General features: G+C 39.6%; 3 protein-coding genes across 7 annotated transcripts; 2 read left to right on the top strand and 1 right to left on the bottom strand.

Annotated features, from left to right (window-relative positions):
- Window positions 1–2,308: 2,308 nt before the first annotated feature.
- LOC115759914 (protein FAM92A) lies at window positions 2,309–4,683 on the top strand. Of its 3 annotated transcripts, none has more exons than XM_030701045.1 (6): window positions 2,309–2,511; window positions 2,568–2,727; window positions 2,784–2,924; window positions 2,984–3,481; window positions 3,536–3,730; window positions 4,546–4,683. In XM_030701045.1, the coding sequence occupies exons 1-6, from the start codon at window positions 2,372–2,374 to the stop codon at window positions 4,651–4,653; spliced, it is 1,242 nt and encodes a 413-aa protein (XP_030556905.1). In that variant the 5' UTR covers window positions 2,309–2,371; the 3' UTR covers window positions 4,654–4,683. The 3 variants fall into 3 exon arrangements, with proteins under 3 accessions (XP_030556905.1, XP_030556906.1, XP_030556907.1); XM_030701046.1 differs by having other exon boundaries at window positions 2,984–3,478; XM_030701047.1 differs by lacking the exon at window positions 4,546–4,683 and having other exon boundaries at window positions 2,372–2,511; window positions 3,536–3,942.
- On the bottom strand, window positions 4,680–5,672 carry LOC115759916 (heat shock factor-binding protein 1). 2 transcript variants are annotated; one of them, XM_030701050.1, is made up of 2 exons: window positions 5,309–5,672; window positions 4,680–5,162 (listed from the first exon to the last, which is right to left on the bottom strand). In XM_030701050.1, the coding sequence occupies exons 1-2, from the start codon at window positions 5,405–5,407 to the stop codon at window positions 5,019–5,021; spliced, it is 243 nt and encodes an 80-aa protein (XP_030556910.1). In that variant the 5' UTR covers window positions 5,408–5,672; the 3' UTR covers window positions 4,680–5,018. The 2 variants fall into 2 exon arrangements, with proteins under 2 accessions (XP_030556910.1, XP_030556909.1); XM_030701049.1 differs by having other exon boundaries at window positions 4,680–5,180; window positions 5,309–5,602.
- An 890-nt stretch (window positions 5,673–6,562) lies between these two features.
- Window positions 6,563–24,383, top strand: LOC115759910 (ATP-binding cassette sub-family G member 4). Of its 2 annotated transcripts, none has more exons than XM_030701037.1 (8): window positions 6,563–6,719; window positions 8,078–8,829; window positions 20,362–20,479; window positions 20,545–20,880; window positions 20,940–21,178; window positions 21,729–21,875; window positions 21,943–22,452; window positions 23,345–24,383. In XM_030701037.1, exons 2-8 carry the CDS (start codon window positions 8,280–8,282, stop codon window positions 23,944–23,946), a joined length of 2,502 nt encoding a protein of 833 aa, XP_030556897.1. In that variant the 5' UTR covers window positions 6,563–6,719; window positions 8,078–8,279; the 3' UTR covers window positions 23,947–24,383. The 2 variants fall into 2 exon arrangements, with proteins under 2 accessions (XP_030556897.1, XP_030556896.1); XM_030701036.1 differs by having other exon boundaries at window positions 6,563–6,683.
- The last annotated feature ends 1,142 nt before the right edge of the window (window positions 24,384–25,525 follow it).

The following is a 25,525-nucleotide window of genomic DNA, read 5'->3' on the forward strand; positions in this document are numbered from 1 at the left end:
AGTTGTTGCCGGGTTCAAGGTCAAAGTTGTGACTCTATAAACAGTCTAAAGTTGTTGTTGCTTCTTCTTCGCACTCACCACTCGCTCAATTGAGTTATCGAGCAGATGTTATCGATAACATTTATGTGCACTTAGTTCCTGTTACATTGCCAAGAAATGTTAAAGAGAGCCGCATGTGGCTTAACATCTTGACGGCAGGCATATAATTAATTTGGTTATGATTGAGTTATTCTGGTTAATTTGTTATTCAACGCTCGACACGATTAGATTAAGCGCATATTAAAAATCACGATTAATTTTAATGCATTTCAGCAGCCCAGTTACAAAACAATTATCTAATTATCTTGCTCAAAACAAAAACCATTTTTAGGAAAGGTTTTTTTCAAGGCATTAACAAAATTATAATTTGTTTCAATTTGTGATTCTAAATAAAAGTAAATTTCTTGGCAAAAATAAAGCACAATTTATGTTTATGGCTCGCACGCGCATTTGACCTTTATGATTGTATAAACAATTTTTATTAACGCATTTCAGATTTTGCACACATTTCAATTTCACTTTTTTTGTATTTAATTTCTTTTAACAAACTTTTTTTGTTTTGTTTATAAACATCAAACGGAAATAACACGGGCATGCTAAACAAGTGGGCACATACATATGTACGTGTATGTATGTATGTATGTAACCACATATATTCGCAAATTTATTTACGGTTATTTTGTTGTTTCTCTTGTACGCGCGATCGCAGGGGTCTCGCGTCTGTTGACTTTTGTATGAAATTTCGGACTAAACGTTGCGCACAAATTTGGCTTCATTTATACCAAGGCACGCAGCTGACCCAACACACAAAAAATACGCAACGAGAGAGTGGGACAGCAAGAGCGCCAGGAACAGCGCAGAGCGAGCGGCGGGGGGGGGGGGGGGGGGGGGGGGGGGGGGGGCACAGAACGTAGCCCGTTTTTCAGTTTGAATTTACAATTTTTCATTAAAAAAAAAATTGTTTTCATTAAAAATGTATAGCCAATCGTCAGCGACGACGAGGAACGCGCGCCAAGCAACGTTATCTGTGTGTCAATGAGAAGCTAGAAAAAGCAACGTGTGGGCAACTGCAGATGTTCGACTAGCAGACACCCTAAGGCAAGTATATGTATATAAATACGGAACACTTTGAACTTTTTCAAAGTAAAAGTTGTTGTTTATAAAACTTAATATTAATTTCAAAATTATGCTTAAAAATAAATAAACACTTACCTGGACATGCCAAGACGTGCATATATTCGTTTAAACATCATGCCCCTTCTATGCATAACATAGGGTACAACAAAAGACCAACTCCATCGAACTGAGCACAGTCCATCTGTTTTTATTGTTGTCTTCTGTCGCCCTGATTGGGATCACAATCGCGGACTCTTCACATTTTATTCTCGTCATACACACGAGTATGCATGTGTGTATGTATGTATACGTATATACGTGTGTATGCATGTGAGTGTGTTTTGCCTTCTCTGCCCAACCGGATTCGCATTTAACTGCACATTTTACTGTGCTTTATTTTGTACCGGTTCACGCGTGCATTGCCTTAAGTCCGAAAAGCATTTCAAATTACGGTTTTTTTTTGGGTTTTGCTTTGTCTTTTTTGGCTGGGAATTTTTACAACAACATTCTTGCGGTTGCAGAAACACTTAAATTCCAAAGAAACTGGCATCAAGGTCAGGACGAACTGATCAGAATTGAATCATATTGATTTAATTACAGTTGCTTGCTTTCTCTCTTTCTCCCATTCAATATACATATCACTCTTTATTTTTGTCACGGATCTTGCGTTTAAATATAGCAGCGTTTCCATAGCTGACTGCTGTCTACGCCCACGTACACATGAGCTATGGGCGCCACATGCTCTTGACCCTGACACTGTTCACATTGGGGTTACATTTTGAACGAATCTTTTAAAAAAAAAACACGAAAATTGAAATGTATTTGACTTAAGACGTTGTAATCGCGACGCGGTATAGACCATGCTTGATGTTGGCGCCATCTGACGTATACTAGGGAAAATTACAGCCGGCTGCAGGCGATACTATTGCTTTAAAGCACTATCGATTGCAGTTAAGTAAAGTATCGATATTCAAAAACCATTGCCGCAAAACTTTGAAAAATTAATTGGCAGCTGTCGCAGTTTTCTCAAATTAAATACAAATTATGAATTAAAGGAACTTTTGGAAAATCTGTTTTGGCAACATGTTATGCTTAACAGAGTTACCGATATATATGTATACGCCGCATAAAGCAACCCTGCGTTGTCCTGGCAACAGTTTTGTTTTGATTTTGTGTTTATAAAAAGAAAAGGGCACACTTTGAATTTGGCATTAAAATGTTTCGCCGCGGCAAGTTCTCCTTTCTGAGCAGCAAAGATGATCGCATCAAGATAATCAACGAACGCATTAATCTCACCGAACGCCATTTGATGGAAATGTGCTCAGCATTTTCCCTGCTCACACGGAAAATGGCCAAGTTAGCCAGAAAATTATTGAGTTAACAAGTTGCCTAAAGTTTTAAGCCCATTACAGATACCGCGATGCACACGATGAGCTGGCCAAGAATGTTAAAAACTATGCCGATGACGAGGAAATCAACGAGAGCCTCTGCAACGGCCTGAAGAGCTTCACCAATGCGCTGACCATAACGGGAGACTACATGGACATCAATGTGCACAGGCTGGAGCTGAAGGTGACAGTGCCTGGCGAAAGGCAATGCACACACAGTCTAATTTGTTTTACCTTTAGATTGTCAACGAGCTGGCCCACTTCGAGCAGCTGTGCAAATCGACGAGGGACAGCCTGCGTCTGGCTGTCATAGCCCGGGACAAGGAGGTGCTCAGCCAGCGCCAAATGCTGGAGCTCAAGTCCAAGTTTGCGGCCAACAATGTGAGTTGATCAGAAAGTAAAGCGATCGCTTGCTAAAACAAAAGATCTCCTCCGAGCAGAGCGCCGCCGACTCGGAGCTGTTCAAAACCAAAATGGAGGTGCAGCGCGCCAACAAGGAGATCGACGAGATCATCAGCAGCTTTGAGCAGCGCAAGCTGCGGGATCTGAAGCAGGTGCTCAGCGACTTTATACTGATTGCCATGAAGCAGCACACCAAGGCCCTGGAGGTGCTCAGCGCCAGCTACTATGATGTGTGCAACATCGACGAGCGCGACGATTTTCTGCAATTTCAGAAACTGATGAAAACCAAAGAGGAGCCCACCGCACGCAAGTCGACGCTGAAGAAGGGTCTGCGCGCCCAGTCTATGGACAGTCTGGAGCGTGAGCACTTGAGTCCGCTCAAGCGTCAGCATAAGCTATCCAGAAGCAGCAAGAATTTAACTGGCGCCGGCATAAGCCGTTCCAGCAAGGCCGAACCGAGCGAGGAGGAGGAGGAGGACGACGACGATGAGAGCGAGCTCGACGAGGAAGATGACGAGGAGGAGGACGAGCAGGTGGTAAGCTTTAGGCACAGCAGAGCATATATCTGATAATCATTGTAATCGAAACAGGAGAGCGAACAAAGCGCCGAGGAGGAGGCGCAGGAAGAGGCCTCAGGCAGCGCCTCAGACGATGAACTGGATCAGGAAGCGCCCTCAACGCCGCTCGAGAATGTGTTTGGCGTGAAGACGCGCGGCAAGGACTCGGCCAGCAAGCCAGCGCGCCAGACCGTCAAGCATCCGTTTAAGGCCGTGGCAGCCACGCACGTAAGATTGCAAAAGCAATTCCATGTGCCCCAAAACTAGGAAACTACTTAGCACTCATTTGCATAGCACGCCCGCGCTTGCCCACAAACACACGCCACATTATTTATCCCAAATAAACAAGAATCGAAGCAGCTTCGGGCAGCCGAAGTCCAAATACCCTTGCAGACCTTTTCTGGGCGACAAATATTTCCATATAAAATGTAAATTCAATGCCAGTTGTTCCTATATAATATAGTGCTTGGATGTGGTAAAGATTCTGATGGAGTGAGAAGCGCATAGAAAGGCGCATTTTGGCAAAATCTTGACAAACAAACAGCTTTTCCGTTGCTTTCCAGCAGAGCTAAGATGTTGCTTTAAAGCCAATATTGGACAAGATATAGAGTTATTCCTATATAAAGTTTTTCCTATAAAAATCCAAATTTACGACTGTTTCTAAGTATAGCTTTATGCTTAAGCGATTCGATATTGATGATATTCTTTTTATAAGCTAGGCAGACCAGCATGAAATATCTATACCTATTTCGAGCAATACTTCCGATAACAACTATATGATATAGTTATACGATTCCGAGCAAAAACATATTCCCAGTTACAATAAGTTAGTCTTAAAATCGATTGAGATTATAGTTTTAAATTCTGAAGACATCTTCCACACAAAATTCAAATTACCCTCTGCAAGGGTATCACAATTGATGAATGCATAACTAATCAGGTGAATCCCCCCCCCCCCCCCCCCCCCCCCCCCCCCCCCCCCCCCCCCCCCCCCCCCCCCCCCATTGCTATCGCCCCCCTTATCAAACACCCTCTCGTTGCAGGCGGCGTTCAGGAAGCCGCGCTCGGAGCGCGGCGCGGGGATAGCAACTGAGGTGGCAGCCGGCGGAGGACGTCGCCTGGTGACCGTTGTTGAATCGAAGCGTGCTTAATACTAACAGTTTGACATGAATTGAGGTTTTGTGTGTGTACAATTCTTGATTTTTAATTGTAATTAAAACTGTAAGGCAATATTGCGATATTGCTGCCTTGCCTCAAAAATGTACTTAACTTAATTTTGACAACTTAAAACTATGCAAAAAAACGAAATGAGCAAAATTTGGTTTGATTTTTGTGTTTTACAGTTTGAGAGCAATTGCATGTGGTGCATGGTATGTGAATGCTGGAATTGTTACAAATGTGTGTGTGTGTGAGTGTGTGTGTGTGAGTGTGTGTGCGTGCGTGCGTATGTATGTTCGATGTATATGCTTTTTGAATGCGATATGTGCCTTGCTTATGGGCGTGGCACTGGCACTTATTATTTCTCTGGGGCCGTTCCCTCGACGCCCGCCTGATTCATCAGATCCGCAATGCTCTTCTCCAGATCATCGATGCGATTGCCCATATCATCGATGCGTGTGATGATTTGATCCGACATCGTCTGGAATTTATCCTGTACGTTCTGCAAGAGATTTTGTACCTAATAGATAACACAACACACACACACGCACATGCACGCAGAGATGGAGAGTGGGTGGGTGGACGGCGGGGTGCGGCGGCGTGTTGTTGTATTTACTGCTATTTAGTCGTGGCTTTTGCTTTACTCACATAGATTGTCAGCTCCTGCATATTCTTGGGATCCGCATTGCTGTTCAGCGAGTAATTCTGATCCAGATCGCTGTCCATCTCGTTGCGCATATCAGTCATATTGGGCTTTCGTTTGTATGGTTTAAAAAAATACAAAAGTTTTAGCTTCTTCCTTTCTTTCTGCCCGTTTTCCTGCTTCTATTTGCGTCGGCGGCTGCGGCTCGATAGAACAACTTTTAGCAAAGTTTTCACAGGGCACAGCTGTAGCGCGATTGTAGTCTATCGATATTTTAATCGATGTTTTTTCCGTCTGATGCAGATTTTGAATTTAATTGCACAAAAATAACTCTACGAAACTTTTACAACTATTAAGCACATTTTCACTTTTGAATTTTTAGTTTAATAAATTCAATACTTGCATATTAGCAATTTTTTATTTATATCACACTTCTTGTCGTTTACGATGCTCAGTATTAACTGTGAGCTTAACAGAGCTGTCAGAACTGTTAAATCAATAGAGCAGTGTGACCGTCTGTGCACATAGCAACAATATTTCGATAGGCAACCAGATTCGATGTAAATATAAACTGGGCGCCAAATATTTAAATATTTTAATCACAAGCTATTTAATTTTAAGAAAATGAACTTGCACTTTTCAAATACCAGTATTTTTATGTACACAAATGCAATATTCAATTAAGTTGTCAATGAAAAATATCAACAATATTACATTGATTGTTTTTCGTTGAGAAACAGCTGATAATATTTATGTTTGCATTGCAGTCAGGCGATTAACGATGAGCTCTGTCTCACTCACTCTCTCACTCTCTCTCTCTCTTAGACTCATAACTGGTCAGACTGGTTTTAAGTGCTTTGTTTTGCTGCTGCTGCTGCTGCTGCTGCTGCTGGGGCTGAGACAAAGGAGCAGAGTGCAATGTGGGCCTACCACAAAAGAATCTGTACAAACCCTGAATTGAAAAAAAAAAAAACAAAATGTGTCGCATAAAAAGAAGCAACAACAACATGCAAGAAGAAAAACACACCCCCTGCAACGGCAGCGCACGATGAAGCGAACATCAATAAAGGCAGCGGCGTTGTCAGTTGCTCACTGCAAGGGGTCGCACACGACCGATAAGCAGACTCAGCGCGCCACTGCAAAACAAGAGAGTGGGAGAGAGAGAGAGCCAAGCAGTGAGAGTCGGAGCGAGCGTGAACGGGCGAGATAATGGGCAACAAGCAGAATATAATTTTGAGTTTTTCATATATGAAAACAGTCTGTGCCATGTTAACGGTCGCTGAGGATCGTACGTCGTTGACTGGACGCTGTCGCATATAGATATAAAAATATAACAAATATACAAAAGGCGATTAATAAATGTGAACCGCTGAAATTCGAGTAAATAGCACATTACAATAATTATGTATTCAAAATGTAATTTGTGTGTCGGGTTTTTCTGAGTGCGTGTGTGTGTGTGTGTGTGTATTGTGTCATATCAGCGCAGATTGTATTACAACAACAACAACAAAATATCTATCGGTTCTAATCAGTAACTTTTGACCAATCAATCGAAAAACAATATTTGTGGCTTACATTGAGGTTTAGTGCGACACTTTTAAGAATCGCGATAAGCCGCAAAAGAGGCCAAGCAACACGTTCACATTTGGCACAATGTTACGTTGATGTTCTAATAAGAACTAGCATTTGTGTCTGTGTGCGTGTGCGCGTGTGTGTGTGGTAGCGTGGCCAATTGAAATCGAGACTAGCAAATGACATATATGAAATAGGCCGAAAAAAAAACAGGAAGATAGATCCACACACACACACACACGCGCGTAGATAAATAGATACGCATGTGGTAATCGGCTGGCTTTTGGCGCTTAACAGTGCGAAGAGAACGAGAAGAAAAGTGTGTGCAAAGCGTAACCAAGTAAAAGTTAAAGTAAAAGATTCAACAATTAACAGCAATTAAACGTAAGACAGAAAACACTTACTAATAAAAACTATATATTAATGTGTGCCACTGTTAAGATAGGCAAAACAAAGGCAGAAGACGCGCAAAAAAAAGAATACTTATAATTCAAATATATGTACATATGCATGCATGTACGCACACATATAAATAAATATTCATTTGCCTGCCTCAAGTGCATTTGAGCTTTGAGTGTGTTTTGTTTATAAAGAGCGCGACAGAGAGAGAGAGAGTGAGAGAGAGCGGGCGAGCGGGCGCGCGTCGCATATGCACTAGTTAGACTTTTTACGTGTTGCATAGCGCAATTACACAGGATCCGAGTCAGTTAAGAGCACTTCAAAATAAGAGCAAGCCCTGTTCCGTTAGCAAGAGCGCAGCCTAAGGAGCAACACGTGTAGGACAAAGCACAGCAGCAGCTGTCATTGCAAAAGAAATCGAAAAGCAGAATAACAACAACAAGCCGCTTTTGCTCTCTTTGAGCTATTTTCTGCCTACTTGTTTTGGGGCAAGTTCTGATTAGCAACAGTGCACTGGCAGCCCCTCCCCTGCTCCCCTCCCGCTATCAGTTTGTCAGTTAAAAAGCTAATGAACTCGCACACCCACACACACACACACACACACACACACAGAAAATGCTTTTAAGAGCGCGCCGCTCATTTCGTTTTCCTGTATATGTATGCGAAAACCAAAAACAAATAAACACAGCGAACTCATCGACGCGTGTAGCAAACATTTCGGTTTTTTATAAGCATTTTATTTTTTCGAGCCTACAAAATTATTTATGCAAATTTTTGTTTCTGTTTCATGCCGCGCCCTCAAGAGCGAGTGAGACAGCGGACAGAGCAAAGTGTTGAGTGCAAAGGGAATTAGAATAAATTTAAACAAATTTCGAGAGAGGTCCGTAAAAAACAAAACAAAACAAAAACAAGTATTATTAAAAGTAACAAGTAATTGTAATTTGATGACCAAAGCGGCCGCAACAAACGTCAAAGTTTTTAACAAACAACAACGAAAACAACAAAATGTCCAGCTGGAGCTTGGCCAGCGCCGTTTCGCCCACGGTGTCGGGCGTCGCCGGTGACGTCATCAGGCTTAACAATCTCAAAGCCTGCGCCTCCACCTCCGACATAGACAGGACAACAACGACTGATTATCCACAGCACAAGGCACGTCCAACCACGCCAGTGCCCGGCAAGAAGCTGAACACAAAGCGGCCGCCACATCTGACATTGAACATCCAACCTCCAACAACAACAAAAACAACAGGAACAGGAACAACAACAACAACAACAGGAACAACACATGATCACGATGCGCCGCTCGCGGAGCCGGAGAATATTGCGCTCTCGGCCAGCTCATCCATTTATGGCACACCCCTCGGCTCTGCCGCGCCCGCCGCCTCGCTGACGCCGGAGAGCTTTGCCAGCAGCCAGAACACCAGCTCCGGCAGCCACAGCTCCAGCAGCACGGCCGGCTCCATATTTCCCCACGAGCAGTACAAAACGATCAAAAAAATTGATATTCAATTCGATAATGTGCGCTACAGCGCCAGGTTTGGATTCTTTAAGAGGGGTAAGTGAAACGAGCAAGATTAAATGTTCCACGAGGGAACACCCTGTGGGCCATTCAAGTGTTCTTGAACTGCGCTCTATTTAATGCGTAATAAGAATTAGTTAACGAAGATGAAATGCCCTGTGGTTTTTCTTAAAGAGTAACGAAGAAGATTAAATGTTCCACGAGGAAACACCCTGTGGGCCATTCAAGTGTTCTTGAACTGCGTTCTATTTAATGCGTAATAAGAATTAGTTAACGAAGACGAAATGCCCTGTGGTTTTTCATAATGTGAAACGAGCAAGATTAAATGTTCCACGAGGGAACACCCTGTGGTCCATTGTACTGCGATCTATTTAATAAGTTAACGAATATGAAATGCCCTGTGGTCAATAAATGTCAAATTTGCTGTCTTTAACTTTAAAACGCCCTGTGCTCAATTAACTTACCAGAAAGAAGTTAAACAAGATTCAATGTGTAATCGGACGTCTTTAAACATGAAGCACCCTGCGCTTAATTTAATGAGTAATTGTGACTTTTACATGGAGCACCCTGTGCTCAATGAGAAGTTAAATAAGATGAGACAACCTGTGGCATATTTAATGTGTAATCGGACGTCTTTAAACATGAAACACCCTGCGCTTAATCAAATGACTAATGAGAAGTTATTAACTGGGACTTAATGACTAATGAGAAGTTGTTAATTGAGATGAAACATTGGGGATTAAGTTAAAATTGTGTCTTTCTATATGAATCACGCTGTTTTTTCAATGAGTAATGAAAAGCATGAAGCACCCTGTAATCCATTTAAAATACATTTGGGAACTTTTATGACTAATGAAAAGTTGTTGACTAAGATGATACACCCTGTGGCTCATTGAATGATTAATTTTTAATTATAAGCACCCTGATTTTATGGAATATTTCACTATTCCATGGTACCCTGTGGAAAGTTTTTAACTATGAAGCTTCCTTTGCTCAATTCAATGTATAATGAGAATTATTATGAAGCACCCTGTAGTTAGTTTTAAAGCACATTTGGGAGAATTTAAATATGAAGCTTTGTGGGCTTAATGCAATGAGTAATGATAAGTTTTAACTAAGATGATGATGCATTTCATCTCATTTTTTAACTTTAAATCACGCTGCGTCCAATTTAATTAATAATGCGATTTGATTAATCAATATGAAACATCCCGTGGTTATTTAAAGTACACATTTGGGGGTCTATCTATGAAGCACCCTGTGCTCGTTTCAATGAGTTTTTTAGATGAAGCACCCTGTTGGCCTCACAGTGTGAACTTAGACAAATTTAACTATGAAAGTTATTATCTAAGTCCTAACTATGAAACACCCTGTTTTAAGAACCACTCTTAGCCCTGTTTGATATTTTTGCATTATATATACAAATATTCTCCATTATTACTCAATTAAATCAACAAATTTGTTTTGTGTTCGAAGTATTCCATTGTGTTCGTTCATTAAATGTCTATTTAGTATTTTCCTAGGCAATCGTCACTCTATAGTTCTAATCATTGGCTGATCTTTCATAATTACTCATTGCTGCTTTATTGAGTGCCCCTGTGCCAGTCCAAAAAGTCACGCTTTGGTGCGTGTTTTAATAACAATACACATTCTGTTTTTTTAGCTACTAAATATGCTCAAATTAGTGGCAAAACTCAACATAAAGTTGGTCAAAAATATACGCATAAATTTGTTTATAAATATGCATATTCATTGTCCAATGAATTAGTTGAGCTACGTTGCAAAACCATCAATGCATTATACACTATACACTATTGGAGTCTGCTAAGCACACCCTGTGTTGTATTTATTCAGTGTACTGAATGAATGGAATCATTTTTTATGCATGACACCCTGTGAAACATTGGAGAACTGAGACATTATGAACTATGTTGCACCCTGTGCTTCATTTTATTAAGCTTAGATATTTAATTATGCAACACCCTGTGCTATTTTGGAGTAAAAATGCATTTTTAAACACGCTACAGTATATTCCACTATTGAGCGCTTTGAAACACCCTGTAGACAATGTATGGAACTAAAACACTGTGGGGTATGTAATCAATAGAATGAATGAATGGTATGTTTTTTGCTATATAACACCCTGTGATATGTTGGTGTACTGAGAATCTGTTGACTAAGCAGCACCCTGTGCTTGAATTTGTTAAACTTTCATTAGGAAACACCCTGTAAAATACGTTTTAAGCGTGTTAAAATTAATTTAAAGCCTGAAATACCCTGTGTCATACAGCTTTATTTTGTGAAATACCCTGTAACAAATATACCCAAATTCTTCCATTAAATTTGAATTTATATTTTCTATAAATTCTAAACTAATTTTAATGTATTTCAAATCTATTCAAATCTTTATGCTCAGCTGATGTCTAATTACAAATAATACATATCAAATATATAATAACAGTATTTTTCGAAAAATACATAGTATATTATTCCGATACAACTCAATTGATTATCATCTGGGAGGAATACGCCTAGGCACAGCTGTTAATATTTGTACCTCGTACTAGCTACAATTTAGACTCACAAAGAAAGTATTTACACATATATTATGTGTGGGACTTATCTACGTAGTCGCTGGGAATCAAATGAATACGTAGAAAAACAAAGGAAAAACAAGCCTTAAAAGCTGATAATGATGAGTAATGGCTGCTAAACGATTAAGTTTTATAGAAAAGAAATTAGAAAACAAAAGGAACAAGTAAGAGGCTAGGGGATACTCGGATACCCTAAACCCTCTTCTTCCAACATCAAATGCATATATATGTACTATTTTAGAAGCTATATGTCAAGTTTGGGTTCAGCGTATAAAAAGCCAAACTTCGTGGAAATCGGATGAGATTTGACCGAGTTATGGGGCTGGTCATTTTTGACCCATGTCTATACACGAATCTTGGGGTAAGATTTGGACATGAATTTCGACTAAAAAATCGCTGTTCATATTTGAATGCCAGATTAATCTAGAGGGAAAACCATGAAGAAAAAGCCAAACTTCGTGAAAATCGGATGAGATTTGGCAGAGATATGGGGGTGGTCATTTTTGACCCATGTCTATACACGAATCTTGGGGTAAGATTTGGACATAAATTTCGACTAAAAAATCGGTGTCGAGATTTGAATGCCAGATTAATCAAGAGGGAAAACCATAAAGAAAAATCCAAACTTCGTGGAAATCGGATGACATTTGACCGAGTTATGGGGGTGGTCATTTTTGACCCATGTCTATACACGAATCTTGGGGTAAGATTTGGACATGAATTTCGAACAAAAAATCGGTGTCGAGATTTGAATGCCACATTAATCTAGAGGGAAAACCATGAAGAAAAAGCCAAACTTCGTGAAAATCGGATGAGATTTGGCCGAAATATGGGGGTGGTCATTTTTGACCCATGTCTATATACGAATCTTGGGGTAAGATTTGGACATGAATTTCGACCAAAAAATCGGTGTCGAGATTTGAATGCCAGATTAATCTAGAGGGAAAACCATGAAGAAAAAGCCAAACTTCGCGAAAATCGGATGAGATTTGGCCGAAATATGGGGGTGGTCATTTTTGACCCATGTCTATATACGAATCTTGGGGTAAGATTTGGACATGAATTTCGACTAAAAAATCGCTGTTCATATTTGAATGCCAGATTAATCTAGAGGGAAAACCATGAAGAAAAAGCCAAACTTCGTGAAAATCGGATGAGATTTGGCCGAAATATGGGGGTGGTCATTTTTGACCCATGTCTATATACGAATCTTGGGGTAAGATTTGGACATGAATTTCGACTAAAAAATCACTGTTCATATTTGAATGCCAGATTAATCTAGAGGGAAAACCATGAAGAAAAAGGCAAACTTCGTGGAAATCGGATGACATTTGACCGAGTTATGGGGGTGGTCATTTTTGACCCATGTCTATATACGAATCATGGGGTAAGATTTGGACATGAATTTCGACTAAAAAATCGCTGTTCATATTTCAATGCCACATTAATCTAGAGGGAAAACCATGAAGAAAAAGCCAAACTTCGTGAAAATCGCATGAGATTTGGCAGAGATATGGGGGTGGTCATTTTTGACCCATGTCTATATACGAATCTTGGGGTAAGATTTGGACATGAATTTCGACCAAAAAATCGGTGTCGAGATTTGAATGCCAGATTAATCTAGAGGGAAAACCATGAAGAAAAAGCCAAACTTCGTGAAAATCGCATGAGATTTGACCGAAATATGGGGGTGGTCATTTTTGACCCATGTCTATATACGAATCTTGGGGTAAGATTTGGACATGAATTTCGACTAAAAAATCGCTGTTCATATTTGAATGCCAGATTAATCTAGAGGGAAAACCATGAAGAAAAAGCCAAACTTCGTGAAAATCGGATGAGATTTGGCCGAAATATGGGGGTGGTCATTTTTGACCCATGTCTATATACGAATCTTGGGGTAAGATTTGGACATGAATTTCGACTAAAAAATCACTGTTCATATTTGAATGCCAGATTAATCTAGAGGGAAAACCATGAAGAAAAAGCCAAACTTCGTGGAAATCGGATGAGATTTGACCGAGTTATGGGGCTGGTCATTTTTGATCCATGTCTATACACGAATCTTGGGGTAAGATTTGGACATGAATTTCGACCAAAAAATCGGTGTCGAGATTTGAATGCCACATTAATCTAGAGGGAAACCCATGAAGAAAAAGCCAAACTTCGTGGAAATCGGATGACATTTGACCGAGTTATGGGGGTGGTCATTTTTGACCCATGTCTATATACGAATCTTGGGGTAAGATTTGGACATGAATTTCGACTAAAAAATCACTGTTCATATTTGAATGCCAGATTAATCTAGAGGGAAAACCATGAAGAAAAAGCCAAACTTCGTGAAAATCGGATGAGATTTGGCAGAGATATGGGGGTGGTCATTTTTGACCCATGTCTATACACGAATCTTGGGGTAAGATTTGGACATAAATTTCGACTAAAAAATCGGTGTCGAGATTTGAATGCCAGATTAATCAAGAGGGAAAACCATAAAGAAAAATCCAAACTTCGTGGAAATCGGATGACATTTGACCGAGTTATGGGGGTGGTCATTTTTGACCCATGTCTATACACGAATCTTGGGGTAAGATTTGGACATGAATTTCGAACAAAAAATCGGTGTCGAGATTTGAATGCCACATTAATCTAGAGGGAAAACCATGAAGAAAAAGCCAAACTTCGTGAAAATCGGATGAGATTTGGCCGAAATATGGGGGTGGTCATTTTTGACCCATGTCTATATACGAATCTTGGGGTAAGATTTGGACATGCATTTCGACCAAAAAATCGGTGTCGAGATTTGAATGCCAGATTAATCTAGAGGGAAAACCATGAAGAAAAAGCCAAACTTCGTGAAAATCGCATGAGATTTGACCGAAATATGGGGGTGGTCATTTTTGACCCATGTCTATATACGAATCTTGGGGTAAGATTTGGACATGAATTTCGACTAAAAAATCGCTGTTCATATTTGAATGCCAGATTAATCTAGAGGGAAAACCATGAAGAAAAAGCCAAACTTCGTGAAAATCGGATGAGATTTGGCCGAAATATGGGGGTGGTCATTTTTGACCCATGTCTATATACGAATCTTGGGGTAAGATTTGGACATGAATTTCGACTAAAAAACCACTGTTCATATTTGAATGCCAGATTAATCTAGAGGGAAAACCATGAAGAAAAAGCCAAACTTCGTGGAAATCGGATGAGATTTGACCGAGTTATGGGGCTGGTCATTTTTGATCCATGTCTATACACGAATCTTGGGGTAAGATTTGGACATGAATTTCGACCAAAAAATCGGTGTCGAGATTTGAATGCCACATTAATCTAGAGGGAAACCCATGAAGAAAAAGCCAAACTTCGTGGAAATCGGATGACATTTGACCGAGTTATGGGGGTGGTCATTTTTGACCCATGTCTATATACGAATCTTGGGGTAAGATTTGGACATGAATTTCGACTAAAAAATCGCTGTTCATATTTGAATGCCACATTAATCTAGAGGGAAAACCATGAAGAAAAAGCCAAACTTCGTGAAAATCGCATGAGATTTGGCAGAGATATGGGGGTGGTCATTTTTGACCCATGTCTATATACGAATCTTGGGGTAAGATTTGGACATGAATTTCGACTAAAAAATCACTGTTCATATTTGAATGCCAGATTAATCTAGAGGGAAAACCATGAAGAAAAATCCAAACTTCGTAAAAATCGGATGAGATTTGGCCGAAATATGGGGGTGGTCATTTTTGACCCATGTCTATATACGAATCTTGGGGTAAGATTTGGACATGAATTTCGACTAAAAAATCACTGTTCATATTTGAATGCCAGATTAATCTAGAGGGAAAACCATGAAGAAAAAGCCAAATTTCGTGGAAATCGGATGAGATTTGACCGAGTTATGGGGCTGGTCATTTTTGATCCATGTCTAGATACGAATCTTGGGGTAAGATTTGGACATGAATTTCGAACAAAAAATCGGTGTCGAGATTTGAATGCCACATTAATCTAGAGGGAAAACCATGAAGAAAAAGCCAAACTTCGTGAAAATCGGATGAGATTTGACCGAGTTATGAGGGTGGTAATTTTCGACCCATGTCTAGATACGAATCTTGGGGTAAGATTTGGACATGAATTTCGACTAAAAAATCGCTGTTCATATTTGAATGCCACATTAATCTAGAGGGAAAACCATGAAGAAAAAGCCAAACTTCGTGGAAATCGGATGAGATTTGACCGAGTTATGGGGCTGGTCATTTTTGACCCATGTCTATACACGAATCTTGGGGTAAGATTTGGACATGAATTTCGACCAAAAAATCGGTGTCGAGATTTGAATGCCAGATTAATCTAGAGGGAAAACCATGAAGAAAAATCCTATATCATATATATATATTCTATTTTAGAAGCTATATGTCAAGTTTGGTGACTCTAGTTCTTATTATTTACCAAAATTGCCCAAAAAACAGGATATCGATATCGATTTTTATCGATTGCTCGGAAACTGAGTAAGTTATCGATTATCGGAAACAAACTCGATCTGCGCAGGCACTAGGAGCAACTTCATATAAAATTTCAAGTCTCTAGCTCTTCTGGGTTCTGAGATCCTTTGGCTCATACATACGGACGGACGGACGGGCGGACATGGCTAGATCGACTCGGCTATTGATGCTGATCAAGAATATATATACCTTATGGGGTCGGATATGCTTCCTTCTGCCTGTTACATACATTTGGATATCGCACAAATACAATATACCCTTATACCCATTTTTAATGGGTTCAGGGTATAAAACAATATGCCAAAAAGTTTGGACACGTTTTTCCAATTGAGCAAATCAAAGTTATGGTCCGAGTGCAAGGGTCAATACGAAAGGTCGCTGCGTTATTCTTTACTTATGATCAATTAAATAAATTTAAAGTGAAAATGTTAAAGCATTTATATATAACTTTATATAGTACTTACCACAAATAGCGAAAGAACAAGAGAATTGGGTTACATGATCAGTTGATGGGGATCGTTCGGGTCGACGTTTTTTTTTTTCAATAATTTTTTATGGGTTTCACGCAAACGATTTGAATATTTGCATAACAGTTGGGCGTGTGTGTGCATTTGCCTATAATACAAAAGTGACGAACCGATAAGATGTGTAAGTTATATATATATATATATATACATATGAATCTATATATATCATATAGAGAAACACGTTGTAATAATTGTTTCTAGCTCGTTTTATCAAGGGACCTTCGAGCAGAGTTAGACTTATGCCCCCACTCTCTCCCCCGGATATGTATAACTATATATATTCCTTTCCTAATTATCGCACAATCAGGGCAAACATGTTTGATACATGTGGAAATTCGTAGTAAATAGAAGTTTATTGCCGCATGAATCAAGGTGAGTCACCTGGGGTTTAGTATCCTTATCCATTCAACGACACGTGCCAGAGTGGCCGATACTCATAACTGCATAATTGCCAATGAATGACTCATGCAACAATTAATTACGAGCGTGAGACCAAAGACAATATGAACATGTTCATAAAAAAGGAAACTTATCTATTTGCTTATCAGAATGTATGAAATGTCTAAAAACTATAATTACAAATAAATCACAATGAAAAGCAAATGCCTAACTAATAAATGGTAGATAACAATTAAAAACAAGAGGCGCTAGTCGGCAGTTCCCGACTAGGAAATACCCTGTAGCCTCTTCCACCAACAACAAATGAAGCTCGAGTAATGAAAAGCTCGAGAAGTATTCAAAATAATATTGTAAATATAATAATAATTTCCTAACTTGGATTCGAACTCATAGCCAAACTTTTTGAAAATTTCCCATCTTTAGCTCTTCTGGGTTCAGAGGTTCCTGCAGACATCCCATTCATACGAAGGGAGTGAGAGAAAGATGGAAAAGAAAATAGATACTTTATGGGGTAGGAGTTGCTTCCTTTCTGCCTGTTACATACTCTTGCACAAAAACATGATACCCCTTAGGCTATCTACAATGGGTAGAGGGTATAAATATATGCCAAGTAAACTTATTTATAAATATTCAAACAAGCATATCGAACGTGATAGTTCCGAGGAGTTCGCTTGCACCATAATGTAACTCGGAATGGAAAAACGAAATAAATAAATAAATATTAGCCATATATAGATGCACATTAATTATGTCTAATGGTATCTCATCGTATCATAATAGTTGACCTGGCAACAAATCTTAGACAATATAAAGGTCGCCAACGTTTTAATTAATATCACTTAAGCTCCATTAAGTATTATGCATGTTCTTTCATTCATTTGATTTCACATTGTTATTGTTATTTGTATTGTTGTCGCATCAGCTTGAGTGAGTTTTCCTGTGTTTATTTTCTTTGGGCTTCCTCCTAGCGGAGCATTTGTATTATTTTCAGCTCCAGTTTCACATTTCCCCTGGTTTATTATTAAACAAAATTCTAGCGCGTGTTACGTATTAGATTTAATTACTCAAAACAACCGATATAGGTTGCGTGTCGTAAGATCAAAGAAATTATATCAACCAATTTTCAAATGAAAAGTCACTTAAAAGGTCACAAATAAAAACTTTCTGATTGAAATAAAAACAGACTCGAACACAGATTAATATTGTATTACGATTTCTACCCATCGAGTTTTTTGAGATTGAATTTAATTCCTTACATCGATCATAAGCCCAAAGATTGGTATATATTAGATCTCATTAGTCCCATTACATTTAAATCGGAATGGAAAAGTTTATAGATTATACAAATAAGAAATATTTTGCAAACAAATTTACATTTTGTAAATTTTAACAAAAATATAAATATATATATATATATATATAACAATCCATTATTAATAATACATTAGAGTAGCCCAATAAAAAATCTGAGAGACTAATCAGAGCAACAATATTTCTAATAACTTCTAATATTTTAATAATATATCTAATATCATCTGACAAAAAAGTGTTTCCAATTCCTATTTATCGATCGTTCACTAATAACACGCCCAATTGATCTGCTGATCAATAATAAATATGCTTTCAGGGCTTATAACTCTGACTCTGACTCTGACTCCATACTTTCCTTTAATCTCTTAAATCAAATATGCATATTTAAAATCAAGCCTAGATCATTTTTATGATTAATCGATTGGCTTGTTTCTATCTTTCTAACCTCTTTCAAAACCCACCCAAAAGACTTGTATGACCAAAGAACATTTCGTCTACCTCTAATACAGCTGAAATGTCATAGCTACGTATAGTTTGCAAGTAATAAAAGCAAACAATAAATAGATAAGCGGCATTCAGGGATTATATTGAACGGGTGTTCACAAATCCTGATTGCTGGGCTCAGCATTAGATTAAAACAATGCAATTATAATGCGAGAGCGTGTAGACTAATGATAGCATTGAAAACCTCGTGCTATTATCATCAATCGGTGTAAGGTGTTCTTTTTGTTTTTTGTTGTATGGCATGTCCATTGCGAATACAATGTCAAGCACAAGGCCATGTCAGGGGCTCTGCTGGCTTCCTGGTGCGCCAAGCAGACGTTATCAATGCAATAAACAGGTGGTTGGCCAACACCTTCACAACATCTGGCAGAAAAAATAGTCCAAATGGTGCTGGCATATGGCATATGGCATAAGGGAGTCGTAAAGCGAAACCGTGTATAACGATAAGATTCGTGGCGATCCGCAAAAACCAAAACCAACCTGATAAGAGCTTCGGCAGCGGCAAGACTCTGCCCGATTAGCAAAATGGCCAAATACCTGAGTTAATCGATAGATTATCATCACGCCTGCTCTCCATAGCCAAGGTATAACGGCCAGTGCCATAAAAAAACCTAAGGCACTTGGCAAAAAAAAAAACAAAAACTTATACCTTCGAAAAGGCACCAAAACGACAAATTGAACAAATGCTTTTTTATTTTATGGCATTATCATTGCCAAGGGCGATTAGCTTACATGAAACGCGGCTAATAGGCCCCCTTTATCAGCTGCAAACTGGCCGAGGCACAGTAGCAACAAGAATTCCCATAACCCGAACCACTTGAACAACTAATTATATATAAAAAGTATTCGTTTTCATCGAATCGCCTATAATTGACTTATGATCCGTCTGGGAATGGACATAGCTTGAATATTTCAAACACGCTTCATGACGGCCAAAAAGGTTTGTTTAAATGAATGAAACAGGCAGAAGAAGAAATATAGATATATATATATATATAGATATATATATCTTGATCAGGGCTAGAGACTGCGCTTCATCCAAGGAAATGCTTCGATCTTAAAAATTAGAGAGTTTAGATATGCAATATGCGCCCAATTCCCATCTAAATTTAAATGTGCCTAAGATCGATAAATATCGATTTCCATAGGGAAATAAAAGATACTTGATGTTCATATATTATTCTAGAAGATATATGTCAAATGTGAATACTCGAGCTCTTAAGACCTAAGAGATTTGCCTAAAATGCCTGATTTTGTTATCGATTTTAATCGATTGCTTGGCGAAGTTATCGAATTATCGAACAAAACTCGTACTGTGCAGGCACTGAGGGAAGCTACGTTAAAAATTCTCTAGCTCTTTTAGGCTATGAGATCCTTCCGATCTTGACTAGATCGATTTGAATATTGATGCTGATCAGGAATATATATACTTAATGGCTTCGGAAATGCTTTCTTCTGCCTGTTACATACATTTGTACTTTTTCAATGGGTTTAGGGCTTAAAAACGAATACAGCAAAACAAATTGAGTCTTTGCTTTGAAGTATTTATGTATACAAGGGTTTTGAACCCCCAACGTTATCCTAGCACCGGATATTCAATAACAATTGTTAATTAGAAATTCCGTGTTTCCCACATTCCAAGATTCTTAGCTGACAAATAGTATTAACAAGACTTTCGTTTTTTCCCCCGTTTAATTGACTGAATTCTCATTTGATTTTTTGCAGAAAACAAAGACATACTGAAAGGACTCTCGGGCTACTTTCGTTCCGGCGAGCTGAATGCCATTGCGGGACCCTCTGGTGCGGGCAAGAGCACGCTGCTGAACATACTCTCAGGCTATACGTAATGTAACCCGGCACTTTAACAAATTTCCTATCGTTGACTCATCAATGAATACATTTCTATAGTTTCAATGGCTATACAGGCGATTTTCGCATAAATGGCAAGCGACGCGATCTGAAGGCCTTCAAGCCGAATGTGGCGTTCATTACGCAGAACACGTCGCTGCAGCCCTACCTGAGCGTCAAGGAGGCCATGCATTTTGCTGCCAATCTAAAGATTGGCACACACATGTCGCCGGCCGCGAAACGTGAGCGTGTCCTCAGCATTCTGGTGGCCATTGGCATGTACGAGAATCGGAATACGCACACGGGCAACCTGAGCGGCGGGCAACGCAAGCGTCTGGCCATTGCCCTGGAGCTGGTCAACAATCCGCCCGTCCTGGTGCTGGACGAACCCACGTCGTAGGCAGCCATTTGCAGCTAATCTCCTTGAACTCAACTAAAGATTTATTTTATTGCAGCGGCTTGGACAGCTCCACGTGCAACCAGCTAATAACGCTGCTGAAGAAGCTGGCCGTAGAGGGTCGCAATGTCATCTGCACCATACATCAGCCCAGCGCGCTGACCTTCTCCATGTTCGATCATCTCTATGCCATAGCCGAGGGTCAGTGCATTTATGCCGGCGGTTCCCAGAATCTGGTGCCCTTTCTGGGCGCACTCAATCTGCACTGTCCCGAGTCCTACAATCCGGCCGATTATTGTGAGTTTTCTGAAGAGCGTTTAATTAGATGTAAGAGCCCGACTAGGAGATACCCTAAACTGTCGCTGCAATAATTCTAGCTGCCTTCGAGGCATACTTTCTTGCTGCCTTTGCCCCTAGACATTCACCATTAACTTCGGTATTTAAGGTCCGATCTTTTTGAAATTTGTATGCCTTAAATATAGCATACGAAAATAATACAAGTCTTATTTTAACTTTGGGCAGAATATGTTGAGTTTAGCTCACAAAGACAAACAGACAGACGTACATGGATAAAGCGACCCAGCTCGTGGGCTAGATCAGGAATATATATATATATATATATATATATATATATATATATATATATATATATATATATATATATATATATATATCGTCACCTTCTATCTAATACATACATTATAATCTCTATAACCCATTTGCATGAGCACAGGGTATTAAAACGTGGTTTGATTCAGCTTTAGATTCGGCTAGTTTGGCAATTAAGCCCCAGTTGATGTAGATATTGCTCGAATTATTATATATGCTGTGTTTTTGTTTATTATAGTAATGGAAATAGCTACGCATGACTATGACACGGAGGACGAGCGGCAGGTGGACAAGCTGATAGCACTCATGGACAATGGACGCAACGATGATTACAGGCAAAGCAAAACGGCGCGCGTGGCACAGCTGGCGGCCATGCGTAAAGTTGGTAAGCTCACAATTCAAAGCCAACTTCGAAATTCCGTGCTCAAAAACCCAACTCGAACAACTTGCAGAGCAAATGATGAACTCGGGCCTGCTCACGCCTGTGACGGCGCCCATCATGTCGGCCGGAGCCGGGCATTGTCGCCAATCGTTCAATTTCAAGCCGTTGACGCCCATCAATGAGCTCTCCTCACGCATCTGGGATAGCCAGATGGGCTGCGACGATGTCAAGTCGGATGCCAATTGCTGTAAGCCAAAGAAAAAGAAGAAGAACAAGCCGACCATGTCGATGCCAACATTGGAACTGGATCCGGCGCATCTGTGCAAGCGCGAGAATATCTATGCCACGCCCTTTTATCGGCAGCTGAGCATATTGCTGCTGCGCACCTTTCTGCTAATCTGGCGGGACAGCTCGCTGACCACAATGCGCTTTGGCATTCACCTGGCCATCGGACTGCTAATTGGCTTTCTGTACTACGGCATTGGCAACGATGCCGCCAACTCGATGAACAATTTCCGCTATGTCTTCTATACCATCATGTTCATCATGTACTGTGCCTTCTCTGGCATTCTGGTCAAGTGTAAGTCTGGCCTTAATGTGGCTTTAATCGTTAAGACCAAATAGTTAACGGTCGTTCAGGTTCGCGGCTCGAATTGATTCGTGAATTCCGGTTCTTGATTCCTTGCACTCGTTCCAATTTTTGGTAATACTTTTATATTTATAAATAAAGGAGTCTTATTACTTCCACTAAATTCTTATTAGGGCCAGATTATTTAAGTTTCTTGATAGAACCCAACACAACCCTCAGATGGAATCGAACTAACAAGATTAAAGGTCACTCTAAAAGCTGCAGCTATACAAGTTTTGGATCTGAGCAATTGTCCAAATTTATATATATTAAATTTATCTTAACTCCCGATATTCGAAATATCTAGGAAGAGTTGTAAAGAAGTTAAAGTTATTTTGAAAAATCAGCAAAAGTTTTGCATGAAAAAGTAATTTTTTGACCCATCCTTCCTATAAAGCTATATGATTTTTTAGTTTGAAGCAGAGTTTTGGTTAGATATCTTGAAAAACCAAAAAAAGTTTTCCATCCTAGTTTTCAAACGACTCTACCTATGATAGCTATATGTTATATTGGTTCGATCCGGCTGATTTCGATAAATGTACTTCCTGCCACAGAAAGACGAGAAAAGTTCCATGACGATAGTTAAAGACTGAGAGAGGCTCAGATATTGATACTGATAAAGAACAGGTATACTTAATGGGATCGGAAATCTGTTTTAACAATTTTCCGCACAAGTTGGGATTATTTGCAAAATGTCTCAAAAAGTTCTTTTTGGGTTCTTTTCAGTTTCCGATTTTCTTTTTTTTTTTAGTTCAAAACGCAGCGCATGGCTTAGAAATACTTGGCATAACACGATCGAAGATTTAATTGAAACTAATTCCGGTTTCTATTTTTGTTTTTGCAGTTCCCGTGGAGCTGCCGATCGTATCGCGTGAGCATTTCAATCGCTGGTACTCGCTGCGCGCCTATTATGTGGCCATTACGTTGGCGGATCTGCCCATACAGATAATCTGCAGCTCGCTGTTCATAGTGCCCACGTATCTGATGACCCGCCAGCCGCTGGAGCCCTGGCGCTTTGGCATGTTCTTTCTGATTGTGTTCATGACGGCGCTGGTGGCCCAAAGCATCGGGCTGGCGGTCGGTGCGGCATTGAGCATGAATCTGGGCGCGATACTGGGACCGTTTTTCATATGTCCTTTTCTGGCATTCAGCGGCTTCTTTCTGCAGGAGAAGGATGCGCCCGTCTATTTGCGCTGGTTCTTCGATGTCTCCTTTCTAAAGTATAGCCTGGATGGCGCTATGCTGGCCCTGTTTGGCTACGATCGGGCGCGTCTCGAGTGCAACGAGATATACTGTCATTTGTCGCGACCCAAGCACATACTCAAGGATCTGGATATGGTGAATGCCAACTATCAGTTGGCCATCTTCTTTATGTTGGGCCTGCTGATTATGATGCGCATTTTGGCCTTTTACATCATGTCCTTTCGACTGAGATTATTCAGATGATACGATACTGTGCCGGGACGGGCCCCATCCAAAGCCACATTCCGCACACAGTTAATACAGTTTGTTTTACATATAGATGACATATATATATATATATATAGAGGTGTGCAAGTGCAGGTATATTTATGATTTCTTGTAGCATTTAATTGAGAGAACCATGTGCCAAAGAATTGAACAGCGTTTAGCATAAGGAGAAATCGTGATATACATACATACTTATCTTATCTATATCCAACACCAATTCACAATTCCCTAGCAGCCGTATATATATATTTATACGATTTATCCTTAGCATAGCCCTGTATGTCTTTTACAATCGTATTAATGACCCCATCATCGACTATTGCCTAGTTTTAAGCGCATGTATATACTTTATTAAGCTCAAAATAATTTGTCTGAACCTATTTTGAATAAATATTAAATATTTTGTATTCATACTTTTCTAAGGTTTTCTTTCTGTCAACATTTAAACACTGGGCGGCGCAAGCAAAAAACTGAAACGATCTGCAACTGAAGAGCTCCTACAACCGGTTCCTTCGTGGAGAAGCTGTTCCCAGTTCCCTAAACTTGTTATACCCTGAACCCATTAAAAATGGGTATAAGGGTATATTGTATTTGTGCAAAATTCAAATGCATGTAACAGGCAGAAGGAAGCATCTCCGACCCCATAAAGTATATATATTCTTGATCAGCATCAATAGCCGAGTCGATCTAGCCATGTCCGTCCGTCTGTCCGTCCGTCCGTATGTATGAACGCAAGGATCTCAGAGCCTATAAGAGCTAGAGACTGAAATTTTAGATGTAGATGTTCCTAGTTCCCGTGCAGATCGAGTTTGTTGCCGATAATCGATAACTTACTCCGTATTCAAGCAATCGATAAAAATCGATATCGATATCCTGTTTTTTGGGCAATTTTGGTAAATAATAAGAGCTAGAGTCACCAAACTTGACATATAGCTTCTAAAATAGAATATATATTTGCATTTGATGTTGGAAGAAGAGGGTTCAGGGTATCCCCTAGTCGGGAGCTCCCGACTAGAACCTCTTACTTGTTTTCTAACTACACAGTTACCAGAAGGAGACAGCTGCTACATATAAGTATATACAACAGTTCTTGGGGGGAATTGGAAATATAACTATCGAAAATTATAGCTGCAGGCGTGGAAAAATCATGGAAAACTGTTCAATGTAACTTTTTTGTATTTACAAAAATCTTCACGGAATAAAAGTGAATTTAGTTTTATATACACAAAATCTACGTGTATCTTGCTCTATATAAAATTCGGTTCCAAGTTAAATTTTCAAACACACAGCTGATAAGCTATCTGGAATTCATATTTTGCACACCCTTCTATATCGGGCTTTAATGGAAACTAACGAAAATATTATTGCAAGATTTCTTTCTGAACTTTTTGATGCTGGACTCATTTACCAACAAGTGTTTGTAAGAGAATAACGACTTAAGCCCAACAGTATTGGTATGAGAATACAAATAAATGCCAGGCTAGTTGAAATACATCGAATTTATATTCTATTATATGCATAAAAGCCAGAAATTCTGTCGTTTTGTTTCGATAAG

This window comes from Drosophila novamexicana, unplaced genomic scaffold (assembly GCF_003285875.2).
Source record: "Drosophila novamexicana strain 15010-1031.04,08,12 unplaced genomic scaffold, DnovRS2.1 tig00000387-arrow-pilon, whole genome shotgun sequence".
Classification (NCBI taxonomy): Eukaryota; Metazoa; Arthropoda; class Insecta; order Diptera; family Drosophilidae; genus Drosophila; species Drosophila novamexicana.

Bases quoted from the DNA above. Each gene is read 5' to 3' on its own strand.
- LOC115759914 (XM_030701045.1), top strand. From the start codon at position 2,372: ATGTTTCGCCGCGGCAAGTTCTCCTTTCTGAGCAGCAAAGATGATCGC. The intron at 2,512-2,567 runs GTTAGCCAGAAA...AGCCCATTACAG, and splicing joins CTCACACGGAAAATGGCCAA to ATACCGCGATGCACACGATG. The intron at 2,925-2,983 runs GTGAGTTGATCA...TCCTCCGAGCAG, and splicing joins CCAAGTTTGCGGCCAACAAT to AGCGCCGCCGACTCGGAGCT.
- LOC115759910 (XM_030701037.1), top strand. From the start codon at position 8,280: ATGTCCAGCTGGAGCTTGGCCAGCGCCGTTTCGCCCACGGTGTCGGGC. The intron at 21,179-21,728 runs GTGAGTTTTCTG...TGTTTATTATAG, and splicing joins CTACAATCCGGCCGATTATT to TAATGGAAATAGCTACGCAT. The intron at 21,876-21,942 runs GTAAGCTCACAA...AACAACTTGCAG, and splicing joins GGCGGCCATGCGTAAAGTTG to AGCAAATGATGAACTCGGGC.
- LOC115759916 (XM_030701049.1), bottom strand. From the start codon at position 5,407: ATGACTGATATGCGCAACGAGATGGACAGCGATCTGGATCAGAATTAC. The intron at 5,181-5,308 runs GTGAGTAAAGCA...GTTATCTATTAG, and splicing joins TGCAGGAGCTGACAATCTAT to GTACAAAATCTCTTGCAGAA.